The 17,371-nt window shown below is 44.1% G+C and overlaps 1 protein-coding gene across 1 annotated transcript; it reads right to left on the bottom strand.

The window, feature by feature from the left end:
* Positions 1–4,173: 4,173 nt before the first annotated feature.
* LOC120674772 lies at positions 4,174–16,241 on the bottom strand. The gene is made up of 6 exons (XM_039955898.1): positions 16,094–16,241; positions 6,323–7,758; positions 5,811–5,942; positions 5,541–5,720; positions 4,682–5,006; positions 4,174–4,184 (listed from the first exon to the last, which is right to left on the bottom strand). The coding sequence occupies exons 1-6, from the start codon at positions 16,239–16,241 to the stop codon at positions 4,174–4,176; spliced, it is 2,232 nt and encodes a 743-aa protein (XP_039811832.1).
* Between the last annotated feature and the right edge of the window lie 1,130 nt (positions 16,242–17,371).

The following is a 17,371-nucleotide window of genomic DNA, read 5'->3' as shown; positions in this document are numbered from 1 at the left end:
ATAATTCACTTCTACTTTATTATAAATAAAGGAAACACTCTTTCTATAATTCACTTGCACTTAATTTATAATAAAGGAAACACTATATCCATAATTGAATTCTAAGAAATATCTCTATAATTCACTTGTATATCTTAATATATAATAAAGGAAACACTCTATCTATAATTTAATTCTAAAAATGTCTCTATAAAAGAAATTCTAGTCCGATAAATATCTCTATATATCAAAGAAATTCTAGTTCTATTCATTTGGTAACACTCTAGATGATATTTGAAATAAAAGGAAAAAAAAGGTAGGCGGCCACTAGTACCACGTCGGGGACGACGGGGCGGCGTCGGCGTCGAGGGTCGAGGCGGTGGTGGCACGCAGGGGACGAGGCGGCGCCGGCGGCGCGCAGGGTGGGGGGCGCAAGGCGGGTTCGGCGGCGTTGAGGAGGAGGTAGCGCGCGGGGTCATCGAATGCGGCCGGGGCGGTCGACGTGTGCGTGTCGTCGAGGCGGAGAGGGCGGTGGCGTTGAGGTGGAGGCGGCGGCGGCGCACCGAAGACGTACGGGCACGGCCGCGCGGGGGCGTCGAGGAGGCGCGGCGGTGGACGACCGGGCGGCGGCGGAGGACGATTGTCGGAGGGGGCGACGGCGGACGATCGGGGGCGTCGAGAGGGCCGGCAGTGGAAGGAAGAAGTGAGAAAGAAGAGAGAACAGGGCATAGCCTTTTATACCATAGAGCCCTTTGGTACCGGGTGAAAACTCCACCCGGTGCCTAAGAGGGTCTAAAGCACCGGTTGGGAGTCCACCCGGTACTAAAGGAAACCCATAGGCACCGGGTGGAGAACTCACCCGGTGCCAAAGGCCTCAACGGGCAGGAAATGAAAAGGGCCTAAGGCACCGGTTAAAGTTAAAAAACCGGTGCCTTAGGCTCTTCTGAGTAATGTACTTTAGATATTTTGCCGCCTTCAAAGTTGAAATCACAACATAGCTCAATGGAAAGCCAAAGATATCTATGCGCCGCGGCCTAGGTTCGATTCCAGGTCACCCATCTGTTTTTGGCAAACACATTGGTACCGGTTGAAAATATCAACCGATACCAATAAGTTTTTACAGAAAATTGCATAATACATCATTTTAGTTGCATAATAAATCATTTAAATGCATAAAAAATTTGATAATTACATAATAAATCAGATAATTGCATAATAAATCATTTAAATGCATAATAAATCAGATAATTACATGATAAATCATTTAAATGCAGAATAATTCTATTAATTACATAATAAATCATTTAAATGCAAAATAAATCAGATAATTGCATAATAAATCATTTAAATGCAAAATAATTCTATTAATTGCATAATAAATCTGATAATTGCCATAACAATCATAGATAATCATTAATAGCATGTTCACAGAAAATATTACAAGACATAATCATTCAACTAATGGAATATTAATGATGGTTCGCTTTACAATCGCCCCTTCATTGTGATCATGGTGTGCGTAGGGAGCCTCCTCTTCGGCTAAAAGAATACTTGTGTCAACCTCCACTGCGAATGGAGTCATATCTTCAACCTTGTTGTATTCTTCTTCATCTGTGACATCGTCGACTCCCACAATTTTCCTTTTGCCTTCCAGAATAATATGGCGCTTTGGCTCATCTCCGGCACCTAGAAAACTTGATTTATTTCTGGACTTGTCCTTTCTCGGTTTGCTAGACATGTTCTGCACATAGAAAACTTGAGTGACATCTTTAGCTAGGACGAATAGTTTGTCTCGATAGCCAAGCTCTTTGAGGTCTACCATTGTCATTCCGTACTCGTCGATATCGACACCTTTTCCTGTGAGTTTAACCCATTGGCAACGAAATAGAGGGATCTTCAACGGGTTATCCAAGACATAAATGTCGAAAGGATATCTAAAACTTACTCGAGCGAGGCGACTAAGGTGTCCTCACCTGAGGACGAATGATTCTTAGGACAAGTTTGTTAGGATGAACCCCGTCGGGTTACCCAAGATGAGAATGTCATAAGAGCACTTGGAGTAAACCATAAAGGCTACTCGAATGCGGCTTCGATGCAGCATTCCGGGTAGTATTTGAGATGGGGTATTTTGCCATATGAGCGAGGGCCAAGTAATCGATTTGCGGGTGAAATCAACTTTTATTTTGGATTTGTTGATAATGGGGACGTGGGTTCCCGATCTTTCGTCAGGTTCTGGATAACTCTCGTTGTAGGCGGAGCGAGACACACCGATCCGGCTTCAGATCCTAAGAACTGAATCCAGCAATCTTAGCATCACAACTCCTCTGGTTATCAATCGTGTCACAACCCGGTTGACCTCGCCAAGAAGGCTAATCCCTGCAAGCGCAACGAAGAACACAAGCAAGAACTCGAAAGAACGCAGCTCAATTGAAGTGACTCTGCAGATGAAAGATTAATCTCAAAGTTGGGGTCTCACAAACCGACACGGCGGCGAAACTGTTCTCTACAGAATAATCTAAGAAAAACCCAAGTCTCACGATGGCAGCGGTGGCTGATAATAAAGGTTTAGGTCGTGCAAGACCTACTGGACACGCCCCTATTGGGCTCCATCACGATACACGGGCCATCGGCCCAAAAACAGTGACACAGCACCGGGACAGATTCTGGATGTCAATTTCCACAGATGATTACCGTCGAATACGGATGAATTTGGGCCTGATACTAGAGCCATTAGAAGCGTATTGAAATTATCTTTCCATCCATATCAAGTGTGCCCAAATCCGACTTCGTATGCAACCTGGGCGTCCGTTTTAGTGCTGTCTGTTCCTATAGTCCGAAACTGAAACGAAGTCGAATCGGTTTGGGCCTCCATCTTGATCCGGACGTCCTTGCTAGTCCTCCACGCCTCCAAGGCCTCCTCTATGCCCTTGCTGGTCCTCTCCTTTGTTCCTAAGTACAATTAAGTCATTAGGTAGCAATCTATTCTCAGATTCACAATAAACATTACTTAGGAACGAGCTCACCTGTAAGTTCAATTGTCGAGCACGTGCGCGAGTAATAGGACCTTGTATATCATCTTGAGGAGTGTCGTTTGTATCCGTAGGAGTGATGTCCTCATCATCCTCCCCCTCTTGAATTGGAGTCGTCCTCGACTCAAGCTCATCTTCTTCTCCCAAATATGGCCTCAAATCTGAAATGTTAAAGGTGGGACTAACCCCAAACTCAGGAGGCAACTCAAGTTTATATGCATTATCATTAATCTTTTCCAAAATTTTATATGGTCCAGCAGCACATGGCATCAATTTACACTTTCTCAAATATGGAAATCTTTCTTTTCTCAAATGCAACCATACTAAATCACCCGGTTCAAGTTTAACTTCATTTCTACCTTGACTACCAGCAATTCTATATTTCTCAGTCATCTTTTCAATGTTCTCTTTAGTTGATGCATGCAATTTTAAAATAAAATCAGCACGCTCCTTAGCATCACTATGTACACGCTCAGTAGTAGGTAGAGGCAAAAGATCAATGGGAGCACGAGGGTTAAAACCATACACTACCTGAAAAGGACTTACCTTGGTGGTGGAGTGTTCCGTCCGATTATATGCAAACTCCACATGTGGCAAACACTCTTCCCACATCTTCAAATTTTGTTTCAATATTGCTCGCAGCATTGTAGACAATGTTCTAGTCACCACCTCTGTTTGTCCATCAGTTTGGGGATGACATGTTGTAGAAAACAGCAACTTTGTCCCCAATTTGTTCCATAGCGTGCGCCAAAAATGACTCAAGAATTTTGCATCACGATCTGAAACAATAGTAGAAGGCATACCATGCAAGCGAACAATCTCTTTGAAAAAGAGGTTAGCAATATGAATGGCATCATCTGTTTTATGACAAGGTATAAAATGTGCCATCTTGGAAAAACGATCGACCACAACAAAAACGCTATCACTCCCCCTCTTCGTCCGAGGCAATCCCAAAACAAAGTCCATAGAAATATCTGCCCACGGAACCGAAGGAATAGGAAGAGGCATATACAAACCATGTGGGTTCAAGCGCGACTTAGCTTTTTGACATGTATAACTGCGAGCCACGAACCACTCAACGTCTCTCCTCATCCTTGGCCAAAAGAAGTGTGTGGTCAAAACATCCTCCGTCTTCTTCGCACCAAAATGTCCCATCAAACCTCCTCTATGTGCTTCCTGCATCAACAAAAGATGAACGGAACCAACTGGGATGCAGATGCGGTTAGCTCTAAACACAAATCCATTATTTATCACAAACTTGTTCCATGTACGACCCTCTTTACAATTCAGCAACACATCTTTAAAATTAGGGTCTAGCGCATATTGTTCTTTGATCGATTCAAGCCCAAAAATCCGACAATCAAGTTGGGACAGCATAGTATAACGTCTAGACAAAGCATCGGCAATCACATTATCCTTCCCTTTCTTGTGTTTGATAATATAAGGAAAAGATTCAATAAATTCAACCCACTTAGCATGTCTACGATTCAGATTATTTTGAGAACGAAGATACTTAAGCGATTCATGATCGGAATGAATAACAAATTCCTTAGGCCATAAATAATGACGCCACGTCTCTAAAGAACGTACAAGTGCATACAATTCTTTATCATACGTAGAGTAATTCAAAACAGGGCCATGCAATTTCTCGCTAAAGTAAGCAATGGGTTTACCTTCTTGCATCAAGACACCTCCAATGCCAACTCCACTAGCATCGCATTCAAGCTCAAAAGTCTTACCGAAATTTGGAAGTTGCAACAAAGGAGCATGTGTAAGCTTGTCCTTCAAAGTGCAAAAGGACTCCTCATGTGCCTTTCCCCAACGGAACACCACACCCTTCTTTGTCAACTCGTGCAGCGGCGCAGCAATGGTGCTGAAATCTTTGACAAAGTGGCGATAAAATCCTGCAAGACCAAGAAAACTCCTCACCTGTGTGATGGTCTGGGGAACCGGCCAGCTCTTTATGGCTTCAATTTTAGTCTCATCCACCTCAATTCCCTGTGGAGTAACAACATAGCCAAGAAAAGAAACTCGATCTGTGCAAAAGGTGCACTTGTCAAGGTTACCAAATAAACGTGCATCACGTAAAGCATTAAAAACAGCACATAAGTGATCCATATGTTCATCCAAAGACTTGCTGTAAATCAAGATATCATCAAAGTAAACCACCACAAATCGTCCAATAAAAGCTCTTAAAACTTCATTCATTAATCTCATGAAAGTACTTGGTGCATTAGTCAAACCAAAAGGCATTACTAACCACTCATACAAGCCGAATTTAGTCTTAAAAGTTGTTTTCCATTCATCTCCAAGTTTCATTCTAATTTGGTGGTAACCACTACGCAAGTCAATCTTTGTAAAAATTATAGCGCCACACAACTCATCAAGCATATCATCAAGTCTAGGAATAGGATGGCGATATCGAATGGTAATGTTATTTATGGCTCTACAATCAACACACATATGCCAAGTACCATCTTTCTTAGGAACTAAAAGCACAGGAACGGCACAAGGACTAAGGCTTTTACGTACATACCCGCGGTCCAAAAGCTCTTGGACTTGGCGCTGAATTTCCTTAGTCTCGTCGGGGTTGGTTCGATAAGCAGCTCGGTTAGGCAAAGTCGCTCCCGGAATCAAGTCGATCTGATGCTCAATTCCCCTCATAGGTGGCAGTCCGGGAGGTATCTCAGCTGGAAAAATGTCCTCAAACTCCTGCAAAAGGTTAGCGACAACAGGAGGTATCGAGCTAACATCATCATCAAGGGAAAACAGTGTTTGTTTGCACACCAAAGTGTAGCAAACATCATCATCAGAAATTTCAGCAAGGTCGCATTTTCTAGCAAGTAAAACTCCACCCTTCAATTTAATCCCATCAGTCTTGGAACTAGGTGCAGACTTATCATTTTTAAGTGGGTAAACAGAATTAGCAACTTGCTGATTTTCAGATTTAGTTTCATGCAAAATAGCAGCTCGTTCTTTTTCAGCTTGTACAATTTCAGCAGGGGTCATAGGAAGCAAAGTAATTTTCGTTCCCATATGCATGAAGGTGTAAGTATTACTTCTACCATGGTGTAAAGCATCATTATCAAATTCCCAAGGTCGACCCAACAAAAGCGAACACGCCTCCATAGGTACAACATCACAATCTACAGAATCAGCATATGAACCAATGGAAAAAGAAACTCTGCAAGACTGTGTTACCTTAGCTTTCCCCGCATCATTAAACCACTGAATATAATATGGATGGGGGTGTGGACGTGTGGCCAATCCAAGCTTGGTGACCAAATCTGAACTCACCAAATTATTGCAACTACCTCCATCAATGATGACACGCGCTCGCCGATTGTTGATGACGAAGAAAATCTGGAACAAATTATGGCGTTGAGCTTCTCTGGTTGTTGTGCCTGTACGCTGAGCACTCGTTTCACAATGATGCTCCTGAAGGCTGCTGTGTTCTCGCTACCCAGAACATGGCCGCCCTCCGCAGCCTCTTCTGCTTCTTCTTCTTCTTCATCTTCAATGTTGGAGGCACTAATGTAGCTATCTTCTGTAGCAATGTATGCCCGCTGACTTGGGCAATCCTTCCGCACATGTCCAAATCCATGGCAGCGGTGGCACTGAACGGTCGTGCCTCCCATCGAGGCCACGGAGGACGAACTCTTGGCTGGCTCCTGCAAAAGCTTTTTACCTGAGTCTGAAGTTCGCGCAGGAGATGGTTTTGGCATTGTGGCAGCTTCCGAAGCTGCTGGTCGCTTGTTGCTCGCAGGTGGGGGCAATCGAAAAGAGGAAGGCTTGGTCAGCCCCGAAGATGGCGCCGAGTGTGGGGTGTAGGTGGCCTTGCTCCTGCTCTGCAAATCACGTCCCTGCAACTCCTTCTCTGCAAGCATGGCAAACTGAAACAACTGGTTGACAGTGTGAAATTCTTTGTAATCAACAATGTCCTGAATGTCACGCCTCAAACCCGAGTAAAATCTACATATAGCATCCTCAGTTCCCTCAACTATGGCACAACGCATCAAACCCTTTTGAAGCTCACCATAATAATCCTGCACGGTTTTATCTCCCTGTTCTAAGTGCATCAATTTCTTACGCAAATCTCTATGGTAAGATGGGGGAACAAATCTATCACGCATAGCAGACTTAAGATCATTCCAAGTAGTAGGTGCAGCATCCTCAGCAATTAGACCGGTCCACCAAACGATAGCAAAATCTTTAAACTCACTAGTTGCTTGTCTAACTCTATGTTGCTCAGGTACAAGGTGTGCACTAAATTTCTGCTCTACTGTCATCTCCCAATCAAGGTACCCCTCAACATCATAATATCCCGAAAAGGAAGGTATGGTAAACTTAACCTTAGCATAAGGATCATCTGGTACACTATTCTGATTACCTTGATGGTGGTTGTGGTTGTGGTTGTGAATACCACCCATACCTTGTGTATTGCGGCGAAGACGATGGCGTAGCCGTGCTTCCCGTGTGGCCGCTTCATCTATATTACCATTGTCATCATACACCATGTCCTCATCTTGATTGTTCTGTTGACGAGCCTCCAGCACATCGATCCTGTCAGTAAGCGTGGATATCCGCCTGTCAACCCTCTCAATGATTTCACCAAGCTTGAGGCCTATGATCACCTCGGTGACTGCCTTGGTGACGACCTCGTGCATCTCTCTCTTGGCATCATCTAGCTGTTCTTGGCTAACACACTCGTTGAAGTCCTTGGGAGTATGACCCCCACTTCCATCATCACCTGCCATGGTAGACACAAAAACAGGAACAAATAGTGAAGGTTATCCCTAATAATTTGACTACTCAGGTGGTGGTGCCTCTCAAGGTCACAACTAAAGAGAGCATCTTACAAAGCCCTTACAAGGTTCTTACCAGCGCGAGCAGTGGATGGTACAACCGATGGCTGGTTCGTGATACCTGTGAGGAAGTGGTACCAAGATTGCAAGATCCTCTGAGTGTATTGATCTGAAGATAATATGTGGAGCTTTGGGAGGCTCAAAAGTATAAGTATGTGGAACACAATTCAAAATCAGATAGCAGTGCTGAATAAACAGCACTGGTATGGGAGGCTCAAAAGTATAAGTATGTGGAGCTTTGGGAGGCTACCTGTGAAGATAATATGTGTAGCTTTGGGAGGCTCAAAAGTATAAGTATGTGGTCCAAAAGCACACTTGTCCTAGTTGCTGGCCTATACGTGTCCTAGAACAGTAATGGTAACAAGCAGGATCAAGATCAAGTATGGATATGATAAACAGCACTGAATCGGGCTCAACGGAGCTCGTCGTGAGGTGGAGGCACTAGTAGAAATCAACTTTTTTTTCTTTTATTTTTTTTGATATTTTTTCTCAATCTGCCTCACTAGAATATGCGTCTCACAAAATTTCAGCTCGAACGGCTATAAGATGTGGCCTATGGAAATTCTGCAAAAACTTTAAAAAGCGTGCAGAAACTTCTGAGCTACAACAGACAATTTTCTGATGCGAATTTTGCAATTCTGAATTCACCCAATCCGGCGTTGCCGGGGGACAGACAGATGCGAATTTTTTTTCTCTTGTCCGAAAAGTTAAATTTCACCTGATTCCGAATCCGTGTGCGAGAGTTATGGCCGTTTGAAGTTCGGGGTCCGATTAGGGTTTCTGTGGAGAGCAAAACCCAAACCGGGTGGTAAGCGATGGTGGATCTGATGGCAGCGGGGATGGAAAAACACTACTGGACCAAAACACGAACTAACCAGCAACAAGATGATGAACTAGGACACAAAACTCAACACGACGGACTCTGAAAAAGAATTATGCAAAAGGCTAAACACGGCTATGGTACGGGAAAACTAAACCCTAATTTTTTTTTGGCTTTTTCGTGGACTATGGGACGAAAGACAACAAAAAAACACTCGAACTAAAGATAGATGTAAAACCTGACATTAAACCTGAGTCTCTGAATACCAAATAATGGGGACGTGGGATCCCGATCTTCCGTCAGGTTCTGGATAACTCTCGTTGTAGGCGGAGCGAGACACACCGATTCGGCTACAGATCCTAAGAACCGAATCCAGCAATCTTAGCACCACAACTCCTCTGGTTATCAACCGTGTCACAACCCAGTTGACCTTGCCAACAAGGCTAATCCCTGCAAGCGCAACGAAGAACACAAGCAAGAACTCGAAAGAACGCAGCTCAATTGAAGTGACTCTGCAGATGAAAGATTAATCTCAAAGTTGGGGTCTCACAAACCGACACTGCGGCGAAACTATTCTCGACAGAATAATCTAAGCAAAACCCAAGTCTCACGATGGCAGCAGCGGCTGCTAATAAAGGTTTAGGTCGTGCAAGACCTACTGGACGCGCTCCTATTGGGCTCCAACACGATACACGGGCCATCGGCCCAAAAACAGTGACGCAGCACCGGGACAGATTCTGGATGTCAACTTCTACAGATGATTCCCGTCGACTCCGAATGAATTTGGGCCTGATACCAGAGCCATTATAAGCGTCTTGAAATTATCTTTCCATCCATATCAAGTGCGCCCAAATCCGACTTCGTATGCAACCTGGGCGTCCGTTTTAGTGCTGCTTGTTCCTGTAGTCCGAAACTGAAACGAAGTCGAATCGGTTTGGGCCTCCATCTTGATCCAGACGTCCTTGCTGGTCCTCCACGCCTCCAAGGCCTCCTCCACGCCCTTGCTGGTCCTCTCCTTTGTTCCTAAGTACAATTAAGTCATTAGGTAGCAATCTATTCTCAGATTCACAATAAACATTACTTAGGAACGAGCTCACCTGTAAGTTCAATTGTCGAGCACGTGCGCGAGTAATAGGACCTTGTATATCATCTTGAGGAGTGTCGTTTGTATCCGTAGGAGTGATGTCCTCATCAATTGAGATTATAGTAATTGTAAAATGACAGACTCTGACTCTTAAGACCTACCCCTTGCCCGTTAGATGTGAGCAATGGTTTACATGGCTGAATAAAACTATTCAAAAATAAAACTTGTCGATACAGTAGTCGACTAGATTTTAGGTAGTCTTCTTTAGGAGATGTGCCCCAAGGGCCTTGCGGATAGAGTCACACTTAAAGATCGTGTGAGAGCTCTTCGAGTGGATGAAGCACTTGTGTTGTAGAGTCTTGTTAATCCTGGGTCCGCCAAGAGATGTTTCCCCATGATGTGGGGTGCGCGGTTTACCTTGAGGACGGGTGGTTACCGGCTTGTACTTCTTGAAGGATGCGGAAGCCTTTGGTGGGATGCGGTAGTTGGAAGAAGGGCTGTAAGCCTCGACTTCTTTGCGCTCCTTTCTCCTTGAGATGATGACATTGCGCGCGTCACGGCCAACATTGATCATGTTGTGGAGGTCGCAGTTGGAGTAGTCGTAGTTGTCATCCTGCTGATCCTGCTGACTGTTGGCTAGGCGCTGGCGCCTAAATGCCCTCTTCTGGTTAAGCAGACGGCAACGCTCGTAGAGATCTTCTACTGAGGGCTGCTCTTCCAATTGCACAGTGACTGTCACTGCTGGAGGAGGTGCAGGCGGTTCTTGCTTGATAGTAGCTTCGGCTTCTGTGATTGTGGGAGGGGTAATTTCCATGTTTTCGGAAAGGTACTAGTCAAAATCATCAGAATTGTAGTCGTCGAGGTTGAGACACTCCGAGGGGTCACCCTCAGGTTCCTGAACTTCGGAGATGCGAACCATGAGGATTTCACGGCAAAGATCTTGAATCTCTTGGTCTGTTTGATTGAGGACGGGTCTAGAGGGGTGCTCTGCTGGAAGGGTAGATCCGTTGGCTGCGAGCCAGAGGTATTGAGATCTTGTGTCTTCCTTAGGTGCACTGTCCGTCCTTGCGGCGTTGTATATATGACCAAGTTAGGGAGAGAGTCCTGATCGGACTTGGAGTTCTTAGTCGAGTTGGACTCAACTTGCTTGTTGTACTGGATTAGTTTATCCAGCTCGTCCTCTGAGTTGGAAGAGTACTCGGATTCGGAATCGGTTAGTCCACCGATTTTAGAGTATGTGTACTTTGGGTGAGCGAGAAGCGGGATGCCCATCTCTACACGGAGGGCGTTTTCGTTCATCCACTGTAGCCATGAATGAGTGGGAGTCAGCCCTTCAGTCTCCTTGATCCAGGGTTTGTCGAAAATCGACTGACTGGATTGTTCAGGAGCTTTGGCTTTTCCCTTTTTAAGTTTGTCCAGTTCCCAAAAAGCATCAGCATGTTCTGGTGGATTGGCCATATCATTCATGAACAAGTCGATGTTGTCTAACCAGTTTTCGAGATCGTCAAATGGTTCGAAGTTGTCGAGGCTATTCATGAATTGATCAAAATCCTGATCGAACGAGGACTCAGTTGGTTCAAGAGTCCGAATGTGAGCAGATTTCGGTGAAGGGTTTTGAGGTATCCTGGTGATAGATGGTCCCATCCGAACAAGCCGGGGGTTTGTCTCACCAGATCCCCCGCAGATTCCTCCTCCCGATTTCTACTCCTTGTTTTGCAGGGTGCCTTCAGCTATCTTAATGCAATCGACGAGCTTGGAATCCACTCGGTTGATCCCTGAGAGTATGTCATCCAACCTTTTCTGTGGCGGATTCAACACTTCTGGGTTCTGCTGTGATGTAGATGGGCCAAGAGCAGCTTCTGCAAGTTTGATGCAGTCCTCAACTGATCGTGAGACTCGATCTACTCCAGCGAGTAGTTCTGAGTTGTTGATCCTGGGGCATTTGATCGTCTTGAGATGAGTCAAGTATTTTCCGAGGGTTTCGGAGAATTGAGTTTCTTTGGTATCAGAATTTGTGCCGGACTCGGCTAACTCAAAGGGTCGAGTTGGAGTCGACACGTTTTCTGCTTTACCCAAACCGAGTTCGAGTAGAACTCTTTTTTCATCGAGATCTGTTGTCTTGCAGATGTTGGCGAGATGAGTGGTGGTTTTCGATTTAGGCGAGTTGGGCATGACAAGGTGGCTGGAGAAGCCTCCCGATCCGTCTACCGTGCATGCCCAGGGACCAAAAGCGAGGGTTGTGCCCTTAGGCACGTTGTCGGCATCGCTTGATCCGGCCATCGAATTTGCTGATGACATTGTCGAAGCCCCTACCTGGCGCGCCAGCAGTCAGTGTTACCGCCAAGCCTGCTCAGGGATACCCTTAACAATAAGGTTTGTAGGTAGGGATCGACTACTCTGGAACTCGATGGTGCAAGGAACACAAAGATTTAGATAGGTTCGGGCCGCGAGTTGTGTAATACCCTACGTCCATATTGCCTTAGGTGTTGATGATTATTTGGAGGGGGTCCCTGCCTGCCCTTATATATCCGGTGGGACAGGGTTACATGGAAAGTCCTAGCCGAGTATAGTTGGAGTTCTACTATAACACAATCGGGTAGTTTCTTTTGTACTGCAGCTAGTTCTACGCCTATTCGGGTAGTTACAAAAAGGTACATCCATAGGCTATCTCTTACTCTAGAACATTCTATGCCTATAAGCAATCCCGCTGCCCCGGGTCTGACATTTACGTGTGCGAATTTCTTCTCTTTCAAACAGTCGAACATATTTTGCTTCTCTTCCTTACTAAGAGTGTAGCATGCAGGACCTAGGTAATGATGTCCTTTATCCCTTTTTTCTGGATGTAGGGCGGCCCGTTGTTTCATACATTGAAGATCTTGCCGCGCTTCCAATGTATCCTTTGGCTTACCGTAGACACCAAGGAAGCCTAGAAGGTTCACACAATGATTCTTTGTTAGGTGCATCACATCAATTGCGTAGCGGACCTCTAAGACTTCCCAATAATGTAACTCCCAAAAAATACTCTTCTTGTTCCACATAGGTGCATGTCCGTCATCACTATGCACTGATCTGCTGCCAGGTCCTTTTTCGAATACTACTTTTATATCTTTGACCATTTCAAACATCATTTTCCCACAATGGTGGCTAGGCTTGGTACGATGATCTGCCTTTCCACCATAGTGAGCATGCCTCCTCCTTAATGGGTGCTTTATCGGAAGAAATCGACGATGACCCATATACACGATCTTTCTATAGTGCTTTAGGTACGTGCTGTCGGTTCCTTCTAAACAATGGGTGCATGCCCTATAACCCTTATTGGAATATCCGAAGAGGTTGCTTAGTGCTGGCCAATCGTTGGTGGTTACGAAAAGCAATGCACGAAGGTTAAAATGTTCCTCTGTGTGCGCATCCTGCATACGAACACCCTCCTCTTTCCACAACAATAGAAGATCCTCAATCAGTGGTTTCAGATACACATCTATATTGTTACACATCTATATTGTTACCGGGTTGCTTCGGGCCGGGGATAAGCACCGGCATCATAATGAATTTCCGCTTCATACACAACCAAGGAGGAAGGTTGTATATACATAGTATCACAGGCCAGGTACTATGGCCACTGCTCTGCTCACCGAAAGGATTCATGCCATCTGTACTTAAGCCGAACCTTATATTCCTCGCATCATTTGCAAATATTGGGAATGATCTGTCCACCTTTCTCCACTGCGACCCATCAGCGGGGTGTCTCAACATATTATCTTGCTTACATTCTTCTTTGTGCCATCACATCAATTTAGCATTCGTTTTATTCATGAACAAACATTTCAGACGTGGTATTAGAGGGAAATACCACATCACCTTGGCAGGCACCCTCTTCTTGACACGCATCCCCTCAACATCGCCTGGATCATCTCAAGGGATCTTATACCGGCATGCGTTGCATACAGGGCATGAATCCAAATTTTCATACTCACCTCGATATAGGATGCAGTCATTAGGACAAGCATGTATCTTCTGTGCCTCTAATCCTAAAGGACAAACAACCTTTTTTGCCTCGTATGTTGTCTCCGGCAAGGTGTTACCCTCAGGGAGTAAAATTTTTATAAGTTTCCACAACTCCTCGAATCCTTTGTCAGACAAACCATTTGATGCCTACCATTGCAACATTCCAATGTGGTACCCAACTTCTTTTGGCCTTGTTTGCAATCTGGGTACAACAATGTTCTATAGTTCTCTGACATATGCTTCAGATCTCTCGATTCCTTTTATGTTTCGCAAACTTTCTCTGCTTCGCGCAGCATCTTACCCAGATCATCTTCTACATCATGTCCTTCAGCATCTTCTTCAAGCTCACCCATTGCAGTGTCATCAAAAAAGGCACCGTAATTGCCTGCAAAGTCAGGAATCCTATCCTCTTCTTCTTCATTATTATCCAGCATTATTCCTCTTTCTCCGTGCTTGGTCCAAATATAATAGTTTGGCATGAAACCACTACTGAACAAATGACTATGGATGGTTCTTGATGATGAGTAATTCTTCTCATTTTTGCAGTTTTTGCATGGACAGCGAACGAAACCACCGTACTTGTGGTTCTCAGCAACTTTTATGAATTCATGCACACCATCGATGAACTCCATTGAACGCCGATCCGTCATGTACATCCATTGCCGACTCATTTGGGCTCACATTTCATTTATTAACATCAAACGAGTGTCAACATAAACCATTTTTAAATAAACATTGGAAGTAATAATAATAATAAATTGAATGAATCAATGATTGATTACGAAACAAATTAAATTGGAGTGTCATCAAAATTATATACTATAAATATATATTATGCATGCCTAATATAAAAATAAAATAATCCAAATCCTAACTATATATAAATAAATAGTTATCTTATGCCTAATAATTTATATAACAATAATATAATACCATAAAACTAAATCAGGTCCAAAATACATCTACAAATATTTATCATGTGTATAAACTAAATCAAATGCTAACTACATCCTCAAAATTAATTTGCTAAAGTATTGAAAACAATATTACTAACCTTTTAAAAAAATTGAAAAAAAATCGCCCCCCCCCCCTCACTCAGCTGCCATGAACAGTGAGTTCACGGCAGCTTGGAGGGGGGAAAGGGGCGGGGTATTTATAGTGGGGGCACAAAGGCACCGGTTGGTGCTGATCAACCGGTGCCAAAAGTAATTGATCAGCAACGATTGAATTTACCAACTGGTGCCTATGTCCAAGGCCAGCACGGGGTCATGGCATGACCCGGTGCTAATGTCTGCTCCATAAGCACCGGGTCGTGCCACCACCCGGTGCCATTGATGTATAGCCAATTTGGTACCGGCTCATGAAATTAACCAGCGCCTTTGTTTGTGCATTGGCACCGGTTTGTGCTGTGGTGCGCCATGCCAGCGCTCAGCGCAGGCCAAAGGTACCGGCTATTGTTACAACCGGTACAGATGCCTCACATTAGTACTGGTTCAAACAACAAGTGGTACTTTTGACCTGGATCTTTGGCCTATTTTCTAGTAGTGATGTTGTCGTTTCCCATGATTTGTAGAGGTAGCCTGCAGGTGGTGACAGCCCTATTTAGTGCTATTGTAATCCTCCATGTTCAGTTAGGGGGTAGGAGGGTTATAAAATGCTATGATGGCTTGACAGTCATATATGTTAGTCATTTGCACAGTTGTCCCTTGTATTAGGAATAACTAGATAGAGGCTAACCATATTCTATGCAAAGTATAAAGTACTAGTAGACTGTATAAATGCCTTAAGAACATTAGAGAGACCTAACTAACTAACTTCTACCTAGGTCCCTGCCTCTTTTTACTTTTATCAGAGCTGAGTTTGCTTGTGTTTCACACTACCTACATTCATATTTATCTTACCCCTGTTTATGCATCTAAATATTCCATTGAGATTAATTCATCCTGCCAACCTACACAATTTATTAGACGCCTTCCCTGCGGAAATATACATGACACCCCGAAATACTCTCTAGGTAAAATGTTGCACCGGTGACTCCGTCTGATTGCGGGATGATTCATGGTTCATGATCGTTTGGTTTTTAGTAATTGGTATATGAAATGCCGAGGCATTATTGGCACTGATGGCTGGCATTTCTGATGCCATTCCCAGAACCGGGCTGAACGACCCTGTATCTGAAGTAGACTTTACGAACTACCAACCGCAACCCACCAGCCAATCATGTCTGGGAGGTCGCCGGTCACAGAGTCCATGAAGGAGCCACCGTCACCCGTGCGGTGGTGCAGACATTATCCGGAAATGACCGCTAGACCCTGCATCCGGTCTTCCCTCAAGGCGAGGTGCGGGAATACTTCGAGGAGCTCATCGACAACCTCGGCATGGTTGCCACCCCCATCGGCGAAGAAGTCAGCCTTGACGCGGTGATCAGCAACGTCTTCGTCGATGAGTAGATTAGCCATAGAAGTAATCTCAATTAGTAGTAGTTAGCCGATGTATTAGCCTGATCATACAGATCAGCCTTTGTAAATTAGTAATGAATGAATAAGCTCTTTCCCCTTTTCGTTGTGCCTCGACGTTCCAACTCATGATCTTCTTTCTCATTGGTCAGTTTTTCAGCATCGAAGAAGACCATCTGGTTGATCCAGCCTTTATCAATTGAATTTAGACCTTTCCATGGTCAACCAAACAATAGTTGAGACTCATAATCAAAAAACTTGCATCAAATAATGCTATCACTTGGAACTTTTCTAGATTTAATAATTTTACAAAATTCCATCCTCTGAATCAAGAACATAAAGCTCGAATGACCAAATTGGTTGCAATGCAAATCATTCGATCTGACAGAGATCTTTACTCTAGCTCATGCTGTCAATACAAAATACCTAGGGAGTTTCTATCATCTTCTCGGTTCCAACTATTCACTTGCCGATCTCAGATGAGAACAATATGAATAACTAAAGATCAACAAACTCCAAGAATTGCTAAAATGGCTTCAGAAAGAACTTATCTCTGCCACATCAACCAATTGGTTGACAGATGCCCTCTTGGATAGTCATCATGCGAGTAACAGAAAAACCAAAATCAGGGTGACTTAGCCAACCTTTCCTGATAAGCAAGACAAAATCAGAGCCAAACCATTCAGCCATCAGTGATCTATTTTGTTGATGCTTTTTGCACTAAGGGCGATACATGACATATCGACCGTGATACAACCGATGCTCGTAACAATCGGCTATGCAAAAATGAATCAACCTTTGATTTAAAATACTGAATTATCGATATTCAGCAACGATACATAATATGGCCATACAAGGATTAACTTCCAGAATAACTGCTGATCCAACTGAATCAATGCACTCTAACCCTCCTTTTCTTTTTGCTTTTTTTATTTTATGCGAAAGGTGATACACTGTATCGTCTATGTTCTGTCCCGCTTCAAATGATCAGGATGATTTCTCCGAGCCAATTTCCTGAACTATGTCCAGCTTGAAACCAGCCATCTTTAAAGTGTCACCTTGCCGGGTTTCACCAGATATGCACCTCATGCCAACGCCACACCAGACTTTAGGATCAACTGCTGCAATGTCGA

Source organism: Panicum virgatum, chromosome 5N, assembly GCF_016808335.1.
Source record: "Panicum virgatum strain AP13 chromosome 5N, P.virgatum_v5, whole genome shotgun sequence".
NCBI lineage: Eukaryota > Viridiplantae > Streptophyta > Magnoliopsida > Poales > Poaceae > Panicum > Panicum virgatum.
Note: the sequence above shows the minus strand (reverse complement) of the source record. Positions and strands in the feature narration are given on the sequence as shown.

Coding starts and splice junctions, on each gene's coding strand:
- LOC120674772 (XM_039955898.1), bottom strand. CDS start 16,241: ATGGCTAATCTACTCATCGACGAAGACGTTGCTGATCACCGCGTCAAG. Junction 5,721..5,810: donor CTGAAATTTCTGATGATGAT/GTTTGCTACACT, acceptor AACCTTTTGCAG/GAGTTTGAGGACATTTTTCC. Junction 5,007..5,540: donor AGCTTTTGGACCGCGGGTAT/GTACGTAAAAGC, acceptor GTTACTCCACAG/GGAATTGAGGTGGATGAGAC.